This window comes from Accipiter gentilis, chromosome 3 (genome assembly GCF_929443795.1).
Source record: "Accipiter gentilis chromosome 3, bAccGen1.1, whole genome shotgun sequence".
In the NCBI taxonomy this organism is placed as follows: Eukaryota; Metazoa; Chordata; class Aves; order Accipitriformes; family Accipitridae; genus Astur; species Astur gentilis.
This window is the reverse complement of record NC_064882.1, coordinates 19,154,309-19,170,503: the sequence shown is the minus strand read 5'-3', so window position 1 is coordinate 19,170,503 and position 16,195 is coordinate 19,154,309. Positions and strand designations below refer to the sequence as shown.

Here is a 16,195-nt window from a genome sequence, read left to right as displayed (position 1 = left end):
CAAGTTTCTCCATATCTTGTTGACTTCAGCACTTCACAGCTCCCCTTAATCGGCTATTGCAGAATCTTCTGAAGACTTTTTTGTTTTTCTGGCTATGTTAAATTTTCTTTCATTTTCCCCATACTATCACCTCTCTCCCCCTCTCCTTCAAGTCAAAAGCTTTATTTTGTGCCCTTCCCAACTCTCTTAAAGTAATTGTGGACTGCAAAAGTAAAGAGATAATTGCTTTATTTACAATCCCTGCCACTAACTTTTAACCGCATTATCTTGAAGAATTAGCCTAAAGATAATGTTAAATATTGTCCCATTTCACCTCTAATATTTTTTCCCCCCTTAATAAACTGGAGTTCTCATTACTTCTGACTTTTCAGCTTATAATCTGCAGGACAAAGACAAAAAGAACAGAAAAAAGACCAAACGCCAGGATTACTGACACTCACTTCCTAAATTTGCTGTTGGTTCGCTCTCACAGTGTTCCAGTTTGCTGCCTGTCCACTGGTATTGGGAGGGAAGGGATGTTTCCTCTTGGCCTAGCAAGTTGAACAATCTCACCAAGGAAAGACATGCACCAGGACCACCACAAATGAATATACAAGACAGTTAAACAGGTGAAAGGATACAACCTCCTTTTTGTAGCACTGCAGCATTACATTGGCTCAGCTGTCATATGAAACTTTATACTAACATACTTAAGCCTCAGAAAACCTTTTAAGTGCTTAAAGTCCAGAAGATGCATTAAAAAAAAACCCTGCAAATGTGATGCAGAGGTAATCTATTAAGTGAACAATAGCATTAAAAAAGTTGTAAGCTCTGTTCACCATCTCTCAGAGGAAAACAAATTACCTCCTCATGAAATCCATATGAGTAGCTGTTAATTAAGTATGAAGAAAAGGCCCTTCTAGGTCTACCTTTGAGTTGTACTGACACCTCCCTTGAAAAAAGCACTAAGTTACAATTACTTTGTCACTCTTTCGGATGAGATAAAGGTAAGTTTTGGCAAAAAACCCACAAACAAACAAAAAAAACCCCAACCAACCCACAAACGCTGTAGGAAAAAAAGAATATTTATATTCATTGTAAACTCCTGCATGCCTATTCTTCAGATGAAACCCTGAGACAACTACAGTAAAAGCGTATTAGGCATACAGCCAAGTACACAATACAATTTAAAGAAAAAAAAAGCAAATCTCAAAAAAATAGGGCAAAAACATTTGAGATCTCTCCTAGAACTAAGTCATACCATCTTTTTTTTTAAAAAAAACAATTAAGTACAACTATAGTCGATTTTCCACATTAATGGTAAAACGAAAAAGTCAGAGGCATACTCCCTTTGTGCATGGCCTTACTTTTTAAAAGACTAGCTGTACGTTATTTCAGTTCATTATTGACTCCATCTTAAGCAAATGCCTTACTTAAACATTTACCCAATGGTCATTGCATCTGCTTATAAGCAGTAATAATAAAGCATATCATCACTGCACTTAAAATAAAAATCTGGAGAGATGCTTGTGTTTCCATTTATCTAAAATATTAAAGAGTTCATTTTCCACAAATCAATATATTTAAACAGAGGGTATCCAGAAGGTGACTGCTACTTTGGGTGATGGTAAGACATCTAATGCTGCCCCCTCTACTGACCAAAAAGGCACTCTCAGAGAGTGGATTCCCCTTGCCAATTCATCTCAAAAATAGTGCCCCAAAAACATTAGAACATTTTTTCTGCTGGCTTTGTGAAATGCATCAGCTCAGGGAAAGGCTACACCAGCACCCAACAGGAGATGGGAAAGGGCTGCACAGCTGGGAGCGAGATTGCCCTTTTCACTGGCAGCAAATGGTTAGATCAGCCTGATCCGCTTGTAAAACCGCACTCAAAAATCCAACCAAATCCCCTTTCCCTAAGTTTTGTTGCAATGAGCTTCAAGAGCAGGTTCCAGAGGCCCTCAGGAAAGGTTCCTTATTACTTCTTATGGAAAACATACACAGAAAGATTTCCTGGGGCATTAGTCAAGCAAAACAATGCTATCTGCTGTGATAAGAAAACAGGAGAGAGGGTTAGACATTTTTATGTAAATAGCATTCTGGATCCCAAACAGTACTATGGGGCAGTTTCAGAATGTAAGCGAGAAGCAAACAGAGATTGGAGTTGGGGGGAAGCCATGGTACTTAGTTGCCCACTAACCCCTCCAGTCTTCTCTAACCAAAATTCAGAACTCAGGTACAGAAACTGACTTTTATTGCAGATAAATGCTGGGCCTCCTGGTCATCCTCTGCTGTACAAGGCTGATCAGAGATGCAACACGGAGCTGAATATGCCCTGCAGAGTTGCTGGTATTACAGAGATGCAGTGCTTATAAGGCAGTTTACGTCTATCCAGCCCCTGCTGTTAGCCCCTGAGGCAATTACAGCTATAATACTCAATTTTTTTTACCACCAAAGAGCACAATTCTGTTGGCTTATTTCTGTTCCCCTAGCAGAGGCACTTGAAGGGAAGCAGGTTTAATGTTTGCAAAAGGAGACGCTTTCCATACACAGAAATAATGTGGACACTGTGAGCAATGCAAATACTCACACCACTGATAAATTTAACATCTCTTGGGCAGTTATTGCAGATTTGACTTACACAGTTGGCCATTAAGACTGTTCCACAGTATTAGCTACCCTGCCCTACAACACAACCAAGGCACAGAGCTGCAACAGGGTACATTTCACACATCACAGGTACAGCTGCCATTTGCTAATTTGCACAGAGCAGCCATGGCGTTCCCCTTCTTTAATGCTACAAACAGCAAAAGGGAGAATATGAAATATTTTCTAGATGGGTCTGTACATGTACGCATCTGCATGTGTTTTTTTGGTACATGAAAATACTTTCTCTGGATCCTCCAAGTTCATCTTTCTGTTTGATTTGGATTGTAGCTTTGAAATTTTTACAACTGGGAGCATGTCAACTCTTAAATGCTACAGCAAGTTTAAAAGAACTGCCTGTTCTTTTACTAACTTCTATTAAGTGTTGTGATGCACACGTTCATATGCAAATACTTCAGCAAGTGAGACTTTTTTTTTTCCTAGAGTTCTAATAATCTTATAAATCTAAAAAGACAGTTACTAAAGATTACCAAAATACACCTGAAACTATTCTGACAGAAGCAACATATTTTAAATGATGTGTCACAGACCATATACTTCTAAGGTTTTGTTTTCGGCTATAAAACAAAGGATATACTAATTGAGTTAACATTTTGAAAGGCAACACTGATGAATGATTTAATCTTAAAAAAAAAAAAAAAATCTCATCACTTGAATTCCACACAAAAAATATTTAGGTCAGATATATGCAAACCCAACTATGTGGTATTATCAAAATAATACTATTATGCTTTGAATACCAGGAGTAGGTTTTTTGTTTGGTTGGCTGGTTTAAGACCTTCTAAAATACTTTTATACTTTAAAATAGTTGTCAGACTTGGTATTTCACCTAAATTCTCATTAATACAAAAATGTTCCTAAACAGCAGCAATAAGGAACAGAAAGGAAAAAGAAAAAAGAAGAAAAAAGAAAAAAAAACCCCACCACAAACAACCCAGTTTCGAACTCAAAACCCATCTACAGGACGAACCACCTTAGCTTTAAAATCTACTGAGCTCCATAACAGCTTCATTATATTAAATTTGGTGGTGCATTAACACCACATCTGCTGACATTAAGCAAGTAAACATTTACAAATTTTTTTTCAAATCATTCTGTTGTTTTATTACCTGTTTTGTTGGCACCCACCTTCTGCAGCATACCCAACTGGTAAACGCAGTACTTCTTTTGCTCTATTTCAGCAGAGCAGTTCATTCCATTACCAAGATACAAAAATAGAAATAAGCAGATAATTTAAAGAGGATTCAGCTACTATCTGCTATGGTAAAAGCATGATCCCAGAACAGACTATAAGTCTGCATTTCGCAAATGATGACATCACACTATTAAGTGATATTAGTCAGGCACTACTGATTTCCACAAAATCACTCTTAATAATCACCATTTGGCAAATATTTAATGACCAAGAAAGAGGAATTCATCTTCAATAGTAGGACTGGTGTATTCTATGTTTATTATCCTCATTTGCTCGAACTATCGACAAAACATTGAACAAAATCAGATGAATGCATGTTTTGTCTACAAACTTCAGCCTACAGAAATTTCTTCTAAGCCAGCACAAAGACAATTCTATTTACTCTGAAATTATAACATTTGAAATAAAATATTATTTAAAAGTGAGAGCTATAAAGAAACCACAATACAGCATATGAAAGCAGAATTAAGGATATATGCTTATGGAGATATTTAAACTGTGCACACTCACAGTGATACCCAATGACAAACTTCAAGGCTCTACAGCATTCAAAGTTAAATGAGGACATGAACCTGGCTAAAAGAGCATCACTCTTTGAGATACCATGAGCTTCTGATCAGAGTTTTCAAGTGTATAGGCAGCAACAGTCTTAACAGACCTTACTCTCTAAGAAGTCTTCAATAGTCCGTACAATTACATTGATTTGTTCTAATTTGTTATACACAGAACTTGTTTAACAAAACAGAACTGTCCCCGCTTTCCCCAGCTGCCAACATTACTCAACCTGACACATTAAAAAAAAAAAAAAAAAAAAAAAAAAAAAAAAGGGGGGGGGGGGGTTATATTACAAACAGAAAGGCTAAGAAAACTCTTTCCAAGGAAACCCCTTTCTCCCACCACCACCACAAACTTAATTCCATAGTTAAGGCTATAAGTTCACCACCCAATAAGATGAATGTCACCATCTCCCAACTTTACAGTTAAACACATAAGGGAAAAAGTTTCAAGGCCACACTAATTCCTGAATATAGCCACCACGTAGCAAAGGGTAAAAATGGTGCATCAGACAGCCATCAGGATCCAAGTCCATAAAGGTTCAAGACCTTACTATTTTAGCTGAAGGCAAAAAGAAAAAAAAAGCAAAACTGGATTTTCCATTGCCGCCCAGTTGAACTGTCTGAAAAAGGAACATTAACTCGTTCTACTTTTTATTAACACAATACACTGTAATATTTAGACGCTAACAGGTAGTTAAAAAAACACTTCATACAAGCAAGTTTACCCATGTTCTTAAGTTAAAAATTCTCTATACAAAGTCCAGATTTTACTTGACTACTTTAATTTACGTATTATGTTTATTTAAAAAAAATCTGCAATCTTCAAAACACTAAAAAAGGAAAGCATAAACGTTTTTGAAATGAAAAAGCTCTTAAAAGGAAAGCCTTCGAAAACTTTGGGGACTTGAAAAACAGGGAGAGAAAAGATGACACAAAACTTGAACCCTGCACTGCAGTCAGAGCTCGGTGCAGCACACATCTGTCTAGACAACTCTTAGTGCCTAATCATAGCTACATTACAAATTAAAAACTTACATGGGGATACTTATCCCAAAAAGGGGAAAAAAAGTCACACAGGCATGCAATGACAAGGAGCACATTAGAAATCCTGTAAAATTGCTTTCAAATAGGTCGCTAAGACATGACAGTGTGTCAATGATAAAATAGTTCTAAAACTAAAGACACCATTATCATACTGTGATAAAAAGGCCTTTTATAATCTAATTCAGCAATTTAGCAAAATAATCATGATCTGAAGAAAAAGCTTAGTAATCGGTTTTTACCAGGTTGATGACACAGATACATACTGTAATCAGGATGTAAAACATGTGTCTCGTCGTCTTCATCTATTGTCTGTCCTAACGAAAACAGCCTGACACGTCTCATCTTCAGGAGCCTTGGGGAGCTTTCACGGGCAGTACTGCCAACCTCCGGAACTACATCTCCAGAAACGACAGTGGGAACAATTTTTTTCAGGAATTCCATTTTTACATGCCCTCCGTGTTCTCAGCGTTCACTAAATTCAGCAGTTTAGCTGCACGTTACAGAGCGTGGCTCCCACCTCGACTTCCTTGAGCACGGAGGTAGACTTCTCCTACTGATGTCACGGTGAACCTGGGTGGTGCCAACACCAGCTGCCAGCTGCCCCAAGGCAGATTTTAAAGACGTCTAACTGTACGGACCGATAAGAAAACCAAACAACAACAAGCCTCTACATTAACCAACACACGCTAAACTCTGCGCTGGTAGAGGACACCGTATTTAGCACTGCAACAATCTTAAGCACTAATAAAATGCACAGTCTATTTTCAAATTCCTATCTGACAGAGTTCAATAGCTTTTAATTTTCATTAAGTGCACAGAGAGTGTTCATCTGCACTTGAAAGATAACACTTATCATTTAGAAAGTCTCCACACCAGCTTTATAAACAAAGTGTCTACAGCACAATTTGAACCATTTGCATTCTCACATGGTTTTAACTACTAGCTATGAAGACACTAACATTTATTAAGTTCTGTTTTGCAGAGACTCTGATACTGTATTTACCACTTAAAATACTCAAACCACCTTCCAGAAAACACCAAGTACAGAAATAACCTGTCTCATTTTGTCCAAACGGCCATTTTATCCCTAAGGCTACTTCTCCATACGTGCCTGGTTTAGCCAAGTTTTTTTGTTTTTATTTGGGGGAAGTTAAAATGTTGTTCTATATTTAGCTTAAAGAAGCCACTATGAAAGATGCCTTGCACTTGGGAGCAGAAAGCTCAAAGGGAAAAAAGAGACATTGGCATAGAAGAGTATTCCTTAATGCTTTCTACATTTGGGAATATGTATCATTGTACGATTGAAAGTATTACTTTATTAGACTTGGAGTGGAGATCCACAGACTCACTACTAGGTAATATTCCCACCTCACTTGCCTCTAAAGATTGTATACATCACCCAGAGGAAATCCACTAATACTCACTCTGAATGTCTGAGGAGCAGCCTGCACACTTCTATTATTTTTATGAAGGCAGCTCAGTGTCCGAAGACATTTCTGAATGCATTCAACACAGTTATCCAACCTTAGCCTGAATTATACCACACTACTATACATCCCTTAAAAGAAGGTATTTAATCCTAAATTCACTACTGTGTCTAGCTCCTAACAATAACAAACAAACAAAAACCCCAAAACAGAAAACAAAAAAACCCAAAAACCACAAAACACACCACAAAACAAAAAAACAAACAAACAAACAACAACAAAAAAAAAAAAAATCAATGAAAAAGTAACTTGCTTCAGGTCACAGAGCTCCAATAGTTCAATGCTCCCAAGGGGCCGCTCAACTGGATTAAGCTGTAACTCCTTTACTGACCAGCTCTACTGTCACACTTCTTAAGTATTAAATCGAGTTAAGAATGCCACAACTTGAAAAATTTCATACAAGTTCATTGAAGTGGCCACCTAAGATATTTTGCAAGTTCTGTACAGACTGAAAACATGATATCTTTTGGATTCCAACCTGCATTAAAAAATCCCCAAATACTCAAGTTAGTCTGTATTTCTCTTCTAAATGAACACAAAATTCTACACAGATTTTTCCCTGTAGAGGAATACAAAATTCTGACCTTATCATAAAAGACACATTGTTAGAATATTATTTCCTGCAGTGAAAGATCTGGGAGATCAGGCAAAAAAATTATTCCTGTAATGATTTCATTCACAGTATTTTTTGCACCAATACAAAAAAAATTACACAGAATATATTTTCAGAAAAGCGTTTTATGTGTTTTCAGAACAAATAATAAGATACCACAGAGATAACTTGGGATTATAAAAGATCATGAGTAATTACAAACTGAAGCAATCATTTATTCATAATAGCATTATTTTCTATAGAATTTCTTTTTTCTCCCCCCCCTCCCCCCCCCCCCCAATCTTGCCACAAACCTACTTTATAGTTTCTATCATTTGGGAACAAAAGAGGAATTCAGACACTTCTGTGAGACTGAGAACGCTTCCAACCAGCCACCTGCCAAACTACAGTTTACAAAGGAGGGGGTAATCAGATATTTCAAGTTGTATCTAACTGAAACACCCTCTGAAAAGGTCACACTAGATACCAAAGTGCTCTTAACCACTCTGTGGAGGTTTTATTATGCATGTGGACACAAGGTGGAGATGACAGGTGAAGTGCAAGTACCTAGTGCGTCACTTCAGTTAAATGCATAAGGTGTGACTTTCTACACAACATGCAGCATACATGTATTGGCCGTGAATAAAAAAAAACCTAAGGGTTGAAACTATACTTTTTTTAATGAGAAAACCTAACAGCCTTTCAAGTAACAGGACTCTTAAAAAAAACAGAAACAAGGAATAAAGACCACCCACCATACACATGATCGTATTTCGATATTAAACTTGATAAACTAATAAAGCTTATATAACGCAGATGTAACCAAAAAGCTTTTGATTGATTTTTTTTTTCTTTCAGGATGGCTTTTGTTCGATTCTTAAGAAAAGGACACCAAAAAATTTTCTACATAAGATAATTAGGGATATATACATACATATATATATATTATTATTTATATATGTATATGGATGGATGGTAGTTAACTCCAGGACTTCCACACTTCATTACATTCTGTGAAAGCAGAATTTTATAAATAATGAAGGTAAGATACAAACTTTACGTTTCTGCCTATGTCATTTCACATACACCCCTCTCGCAGTTGCTCTTGCCATCTTCCTTAAACAGTACAATGTACAACTGTGGTTTTTATACAGTCCGAGTGAGCTTTACAGATAATCTGTCAGGGGAAAACATATGAGAAGTCTTACAATGGTTATACTCAAATTCACCTTTAAACAAAAGAAACTAAACAGGCTACAAAACGCCTTATTTGGTAAATTTTAGTACTTTCTTTTTCTGGAATCTCTAAATAAAAAAAGAATGGGAGACTTGAACTTCTACAGAATTATTATCTGTATTACAGCGAGTCCTTCGGTGTCTTTCCATGCGTATTTCACTTCCGTTACACTCAAAGGACGACTCCAGTTCTGCACTGAAGTGCCTGCTGAGGTGATTCAGGCTTCCCGTCGCAATTCCACAGCCAGCGATATAAACGGCAAAAGGTAACGTCCAAGCCCCACATCCCTCACTAACAGGAATCCACATCAGCAGGACATCGCATCAGAAGGGAATATGAACGGATCATGAAAGGTGCAGAAGTACCGCACCGGGGGACCCAGCGAGCGATCAGAGGGTAACAGCACTTCTCAGAGCACCGTCCCTCTGGATTAGGCCTTTCGGGACACAAACGGCAAAGCTGTTCGGCGGGGGTGCACGGGAAGAGCGGCTACATGGGAATTCTGTTAGGGCAGGTGAACCTGCTGATGCAGGAACATCCTGACAACGAGAAATGCTGAGAAAACAGAACACGATCAATGACAGGAAGATCCATGTAGGAGAAAACCACTTGCAAGTGCCTTGCCGTCTAGAGAATTTTTAGAGTTAGCAATAACGGTAGTACAAGACAACGGTGAAACGGACAACGTGCCGGGAAGCATAATTTTAGAAGAGCGCCCAGATGCCCTGTGACCTACCGTAAACACCCATTATTTGACGGGTCTCTTTGCGAACGAGCCCGCATTTACAAACCCTCGGGTTTGTACCACAGAACGTTCTTAAAACTATCCCACTATCCCACTATCCCACTATCCCACTATCCACTATTAGCAGGCTACGGCAAACCCACCCCGGTCCTACTTTGCGGCGGGAGAGAGGACGCGAAACTTCCTTGAGCTCTAACAGGTCCCGGGGGCTTTGGAGGCCGGGAGGAAGGGCGGTGCCCTGGCTACCGCGCCGACGAGGCAATCGGCGGGTTCCGAACGGGGAACCCCCGCCCGGCCGCCGCCGAGCGGCGCGGCGGAGTTTGGCCGCAGCGCCCCCAGCCGGCGGCGGCGCCAACTGCTCCCCCCGCCGCCCTCCCTCCTCCTCCTCCGGCTTCCCCGCCGCCGCGCCGGGCCAGGCCCGAGGGGCTGGTACCGCCGACCACGAAAGGGGACTGACCGGCTTCAACCCGGACTCGCCCGTCGGGCTGCCCCGACACCGGCAGCAGTCGAGGCTCCCGGGCAGCCTCGTTGGCGCGGCGGCGTCTCCCTTGCTCTCTCCCGGCTTCTCTGCGACACGACCACGCCAGTAGGACAAAAACCAACGCCAAGGAAAAAAAAAAAAAAAAAAAAAAAAAAGAAAAAAAAAAAAAAGGAAAGCAAAACTACCCCTCCTGCTGGGACACCGGTACTGCAGGTACTGCCAAAGCAGTTCCGACCCAGCGGTACAGAAAGGGCGCAAGTTTTGCCGTGCGAAAAAGCGAGAGGCCCAGGCTGTGCGAAGTGGTCTCCACCTCAGTTTGCAGGCTTTCAAGAAATGTTATGATTCCTTGAGCTCGTGGGTTTTAACTACGCATCTTTGAGGCCATACCGCACACAGCATTAGTGTGCACCAGAGAAGCATCCTTTTCTCCAATTTGCTAATTTAAACCCAACATCACTGTTTCAAGTGGGAGTGAATCTGCTAAGGAAATAGAGCAACTACAACAGCACCCAAGTATTTTTTTTGGGGGGGGGGGGGGGGGGGAGAAGGTACGGGAATTTTTTCCTTCTTGAATCTCAGAATAGAAGCCTAACTCCTAAGAACTTGTCTTATCCCAATGAAAACAACCTGCTCTTCCCCCCAGAAAAGTGAGGATCAGAGACATGTAACTGGAAGCAGAATAAAACAGTAGAGCTAGAAATTGAACCTGCAATCGAGCCTGTAAGTATAAATCAACACCCCTGCATTAAACTCATGAGAGGTACTGGGTACTAGACAGCTGCATTATACTTGTTAGCCAATTAGCAGGACACTGTCATAATTTCACACAGAAGACTGTACAGATAAGGAAGACAAAATCCATTTCTTTCTCTGTATACACTGCACTTATTTTGCTTTACAACTAGGACAGTCACATATCTTTTTTTTTCTTTAAAAACAGAAACCGAACAGACAACATAACCTAGCAGAATGTAGGCACAGGGAGAAAACAATTTATTTGTCATATTGTGGAGTCATCTCACCTTTCAAAAGTTTGGACTAACCACTTGTAAGAACCTGACATATTTAAAGGAATTAACTTTACATATCAGAAAGTTTCAAAGTTTTAGAAGATATTTAAGATAACAGGCTATCCTTCATATAATTTAAAATCATGCTTTACAGTTAATTCCCAAGCTACTTAGCATTAATGGTTTCCTTGGTCCAGTTCAATTAATGAATTCCACAGGGGAAAAAAAAGCCCTAAGGACTAGTATAAACAGGGACAAAGCAATGTACAATTTTGCAATAAACCATCTCTGTATCAGTGTAAACTTGTAGCCATTATTTGCATTAAAAAATACTTTAAACCCAAGCCATTTACCTTTCTAGAATTTCATTTTATTGTTGGTTTTTTTTAATGTAAACATGCGAATAGTTTCAGTTGTCCCCATGCTTTTTTCAAAGAAATTCTAGCTTTCTGTTTCCTGAGAAATGAAAGTAACAAACAACTGTCAGCTTTTGGTAAAGTTTCGATTTCCTTCCAGTCACTTAAGCTGTAATTGCTCTTTATGGAGGGTTTTTTGGAGAAAGTTGTGGGGCTTTTTCTTTGGAAGTTTGGGGATTTCTGGAGTGCTTGCTTTGTTTTGGGTTTTTTTTAAGAGCTTGGCTTTACTTAGCATTAGTAGAAGTGAAATACAAGTAGAAATAAAATACCTGGCAAAATACATCCATCAGAAGCAGCTAAACATAAAACAACTGTTATGTTCACTGAGGGAGTGCAATATTATCCCATTTAATAAAAAAGCCCCCAAATCTTTACCGTTTATGTATTAGGTAATAAATGTTCTTATCTTGAAGTTGCATGCAAGAATACAATGCTTTCCTGAACTCATTAGGAGTTCCTGAGAAGATCAAGGTATTGTCTATCCCACAGCTTCTACAATCCTCAGTCAGGATACGGATCTGGGCTTCCTGTTGCTAACCTCTTGCTTGTTCCAAGTACTGACGTATCGCAGAAGATCTTCCAAACCTGTGAGTTTCTTCCACTGGCAGATTTTCCTCCAATAAGAACTTGCATTTCAAAGCAAATCCCAGAGTAGTACATGCTCTGAATCATACCCATTCCCATCTAAGTAGGAACACCAAGGGAATACATCATTACACAATCCCATAACAACAAAAGTGGCCAGATTTTTTTTCCCTTATAAAAGGATCAAAGTGAATGATGACAAGCATGATGCTGATGTTTCTATGCACAGGACATTTAAAAAAAAAAAAAAAAAAAAAAATTTAAAAACCAAAAAGCTGTTCTGTGGAACAGCTACCAGTAAGCCAGACCAGCAGCAGCAACACTGCTATGAAATTGGATCTCTAAGGAATCGAAAGCTGAAAACCTTTACCGAAAGCTTTTAAAGTGCTTAACAGAAATACAAAGAATGGAGTTGACAACCATTAATGTAGGTTTACCTATAGAAAAGCCAGAACATTGACAGTAAGCAATAACCAGAGACCAAGCACAAACATACCTCTCCAGAATTACTAAAGAACAAAAGTGGTTCAACACACCTTTCTTAAATATTTCGGTTGATGGCTATTTTCATGGCCATTGTCACCGTTTCTGTTAGACTTCTCTGGCACTACATGGAAGTACACATCTGCAGAAGAATTTCCTCATGTTTGAATGGCCAACTTTTAAAACCATGCCCAAAGCATAAAAGTCAAATGGCCAGGGAAAGAATCTATAGTTTATTGTTCAAAATAACCCTCATTCTAATCCCAAAAGTGCATACAGCACCAGTTTATCTTGCTTCCCTTACCAAGCTTGACCTAATCTTAGTTTATTGCTTAAAATTTTATACAAGGAAGGTATATTTAAAATATTACTGACCTGTGGAAACTATAATTATCCTTTTTTCATTGCGACTCATCTCCTTAGCTTCTATTATTTTAAAAAAGCAGGCTTACTGAGTTCACAATAAGCAGGACAAGCTCAGTTTCCAAGACCAATGAAAATCCTCTGCACATCTAGATTAAATATAGGTTCTGTCTTGGTTTACATAGCATTCATCCACTCTAATCTATTTTAGTTCTTCCCTTGCAAAATGGACAGTTTTTGAAACATGGTCACAGAAGGTTTATCTATACTGCAAAACAGAAAGTAGAAATTAATACTCAAACCTAGTAAAAAACACCTGAGTGGGTAAATTCACAAGTCCATTTGCATGGACTGACATGCTTAAGTCTCTACTAGTTTAGCTGTACATCCTCTGTGCTCCATTATACAGACCATACTACTAAAACTCTGAAATACTACATATTAGTATTACAGTGAAATATTTATATCACAAGATTCACATTAACTGAGGAGCAATGTATTTTTAAATCTCATAGAATATATAGTCCTCCTATATAAAATTTCAGTGTTATCTCCTTCTCATAACAAAACCACAGTGCCAAAGAAGGATGTACAACTAGAGAGCAAGATTCACGTGGTAATATTAAAATTAGTCATAGAAGAAATAAGAACTTCATTTTCTTAAGTTACATCTTTGTTCAACAACAAGGGTAGCTAAATCAAGTTGCTGAACATAAATTATTTCTCACACACGAGATGCTATCTGTGGGACCTCACAAGGTTGCTCTTAGCCAGAGGACATAGGTAGTTAAAACTAATATATCTATTTTCTTAAGAGATTACCAGGAAAAAAAAATTAGATATCATGTATGCTTGCCCACAGATATGCTGGGACATAACTTTAAAACTTCTCCCTTCTCATCTCTCCTATCTTAAAGGCAGAAATAATAATCTCTTATAGCGTTACAAGATTTTTCTAGTGGAAATATATAAGCTTAGATTTTAAAATGGTAGTAGGTTTCCTCTTTAAATCATAAATGAAAGATTTCCTTCAGTGTAAAGCAACAGCACTCCAATTCTTCTACAAAATACAGATGTCTTTGCCCCTTCTTTTTATTTAATAACTTGAATGCATTTCCACTTGCATATAATCTGAACATAACCAGAAAGAATAAATGCTGCTGCCAGAACTATGTAATTTGGTTTAAATAGAAAACAGCCCAATCTATCAGTTCTTACAATGAATGTAGTTGTATTAGGTACTCTGAGCTGAAGTCTTCAACATTTATGGCTTACAGAAAGATTGGCACCTGTATTAAATGAAAACAAATTCACTCCTGCCCAGATCAAGATGCCTTCCTTACCTATTAGGGACATGTAATGATTATATTAAATTCAAGGCAGTGGAAAAGAAAGATACTTAAGAAACTTACTTAACAGACAGTACCTGATCTGAGTATGATTTACCATAGTAATACATCAGATGAATAACAGCTATTAATTTAGAACAAATCTTTTATGTAAATTTTGTAACCCTACAAGAGAGTAAAGGTTTTTTTCTGTATGCAAACATTGAATGTTTATGGATATTCTTTCCATTGAACAAGTTTTTTTAATTAATATTTCAATTGCCTCCTGTCTTAAGGAGAAAAAAAAACAACAACCAACAATCAGTAACAACAACCAGACCACCAGATGCAGCAGAGGATGCTCCCACAGGAGCTCCATGTGGGCCTATGGGAACCCTCCAGTATTGTAGCTTTAGTACATAAATATTTTACAATTGTCATTCATGTTTAACAGAAAACAGAGCTATCCTTTCAATGCTATAGATGTTCACATACAGCAGAATTAAGGTATTTTAAGTGACTGTATTAATTTCTAAAAGAAAAAAGGCAGGCAATTTGCACTTTTATAATTTCTAGAAAGGAAAGAGAATAAATAGATGTAATGCAGGTTTGTTTGGCAAAGTTTTCATTTCAGGGCTTAAACACAGGAGAGGAAATACTAACTTTCAGTGTAAGATGTTGGATAAAATCTCATTTACTCTTCCTATTTGGAAAGCTACGGTATACTTGAGATGAAACAGAGGTCTGACTAAGGTAGGTACTAAATTGAGGTCCAAAAATGTTTCTAGTAAGCAGGGGGGTGGGAATGTAAGTTCAAAACCCAGCAATTTTGGATTATTAGCAAATAAGAAAACACAGTTGCTAAATGCACTGCTAGAATAAATAAATAAATCTCAGTACATCAAACTCACTAAATAAACAAATACGTGGGAAGATGAAGGAACCTAAGCCAACAAATTCCTGAGCCACTCAAGAGAAAGCTTCCATTTTTATCCTGTACGGAACATTTATGTACTTATGCACACCCATGCAGGTTTTCTTGCTAAAATGAGTTGTATTATCACAATAAAGCTTATGAAATTGCAGAGAGATAAACAAGACCACCATAAATAATAAAAAAAAAAAAACAACAAACAACGCAGAAACAATACATGGCTCACTAACTATGCAGCTTCAGAAATGGGGTGAACAGACCTTCCCTAAACGACAGCAATCAAGGCAAAGGTACTGCTCCTTCCCACAGGCTGCACTGCTCAGGCATTCTGACAAGTGACCTGGGGGCAACAAACAGAAAAGCTCAAGGAGCACCTCGATGTATTAGTTCTTTCTAAGTACCACAAATTAAGATGGATCTTTAGAACAGACAGATGCATCATGAATGATGAACTTGAAAAATACAGATTAAGACAAAATAGTGATAGTGTAGATTTAAATAACACATCAGATTGAAAAGGATTATTCTAACACCAGAAGAAGCATTATGTGAGATTAGCACGTGTTGTGAAAAAAATTAAGAAAAACATTCCTTATTTGTGTTTGGAAGAGAATTGCTGTATTACACCTGTCTGAAGGAGAGGTTAAACCTGTTCCTATTCCAGAATCAACAAGAAAAAAACCTGCCTTTGAGGAGCAGAAAGAGGCAACCATTGAAATTTAAGGACATAGCTGAACATGATCGCCCAGGAAGGCAAGGATTCCTTTATTTAAAGAAAAATTGACACCCCAGTCATCTGATTAGAATACAAAGACTGAAGATGACCTGTGTCCTTTCCTCACTTGTGACTTTTTAAATAGACTAATAAAAGACTTCTAACTGTCACAGTGTAAGACAGGACGATTCTTTTTCAAAAAGGTTTCAGAGGCTGGAATTACTTCCTCCTTAAGGAAGATACCATAAGGCAAACTTTACTCCTTTCCATTTCTTAATAACTAATTTTCAAAAACACCTATTCTTTTCAAGTTGCTGTGTTAAACAGGAAGAAAAAAATTTCTCTAGAGAATGTTACGTGCACATTTTTAACACGTG

General features: G+C 38.1%; 1 protein-coding gene across 11 annotated transcripts in view; it reads right to left on the bottom strand.

Annotated features, from left to right (window-relative positions):
* The window catches only part of FRYL (FRY like transcription coactivator), a 176,570-nt gene that overhangs the window by 141,498 nt on the left and 18,877 nt on the right, over nucleotides 1-16,195 (bottom strand). For 3 of the 11 annotated variants that reach the window (XM_049797315.1, XM_049797349.1, XM_049797320.1), the window contains exon 1: nucleotides 5,706-6,758. The exons of 2 other annotated variants lie outside the window; for them this stretch is intronic. In XM_049797315.1, coding sequence (XP_049653272.1) covers nucleotides 5,706-5,883 — 178 coding nt within the window. In that variant the 5' untranslated portion in view covers nucleotides 5,884-6,758. Of the gene's footprint in view, nucleotides 1-5,705; nucleotides 6,759-9,657; nucleotides 9,772-16,195 lie in introns of those variants that run through there. 6 more of the 11 variants (XM_049797312.1, XM_049797338.1, XM_049797389.1 and 3 more) reach the window with 4 other exon arrangements.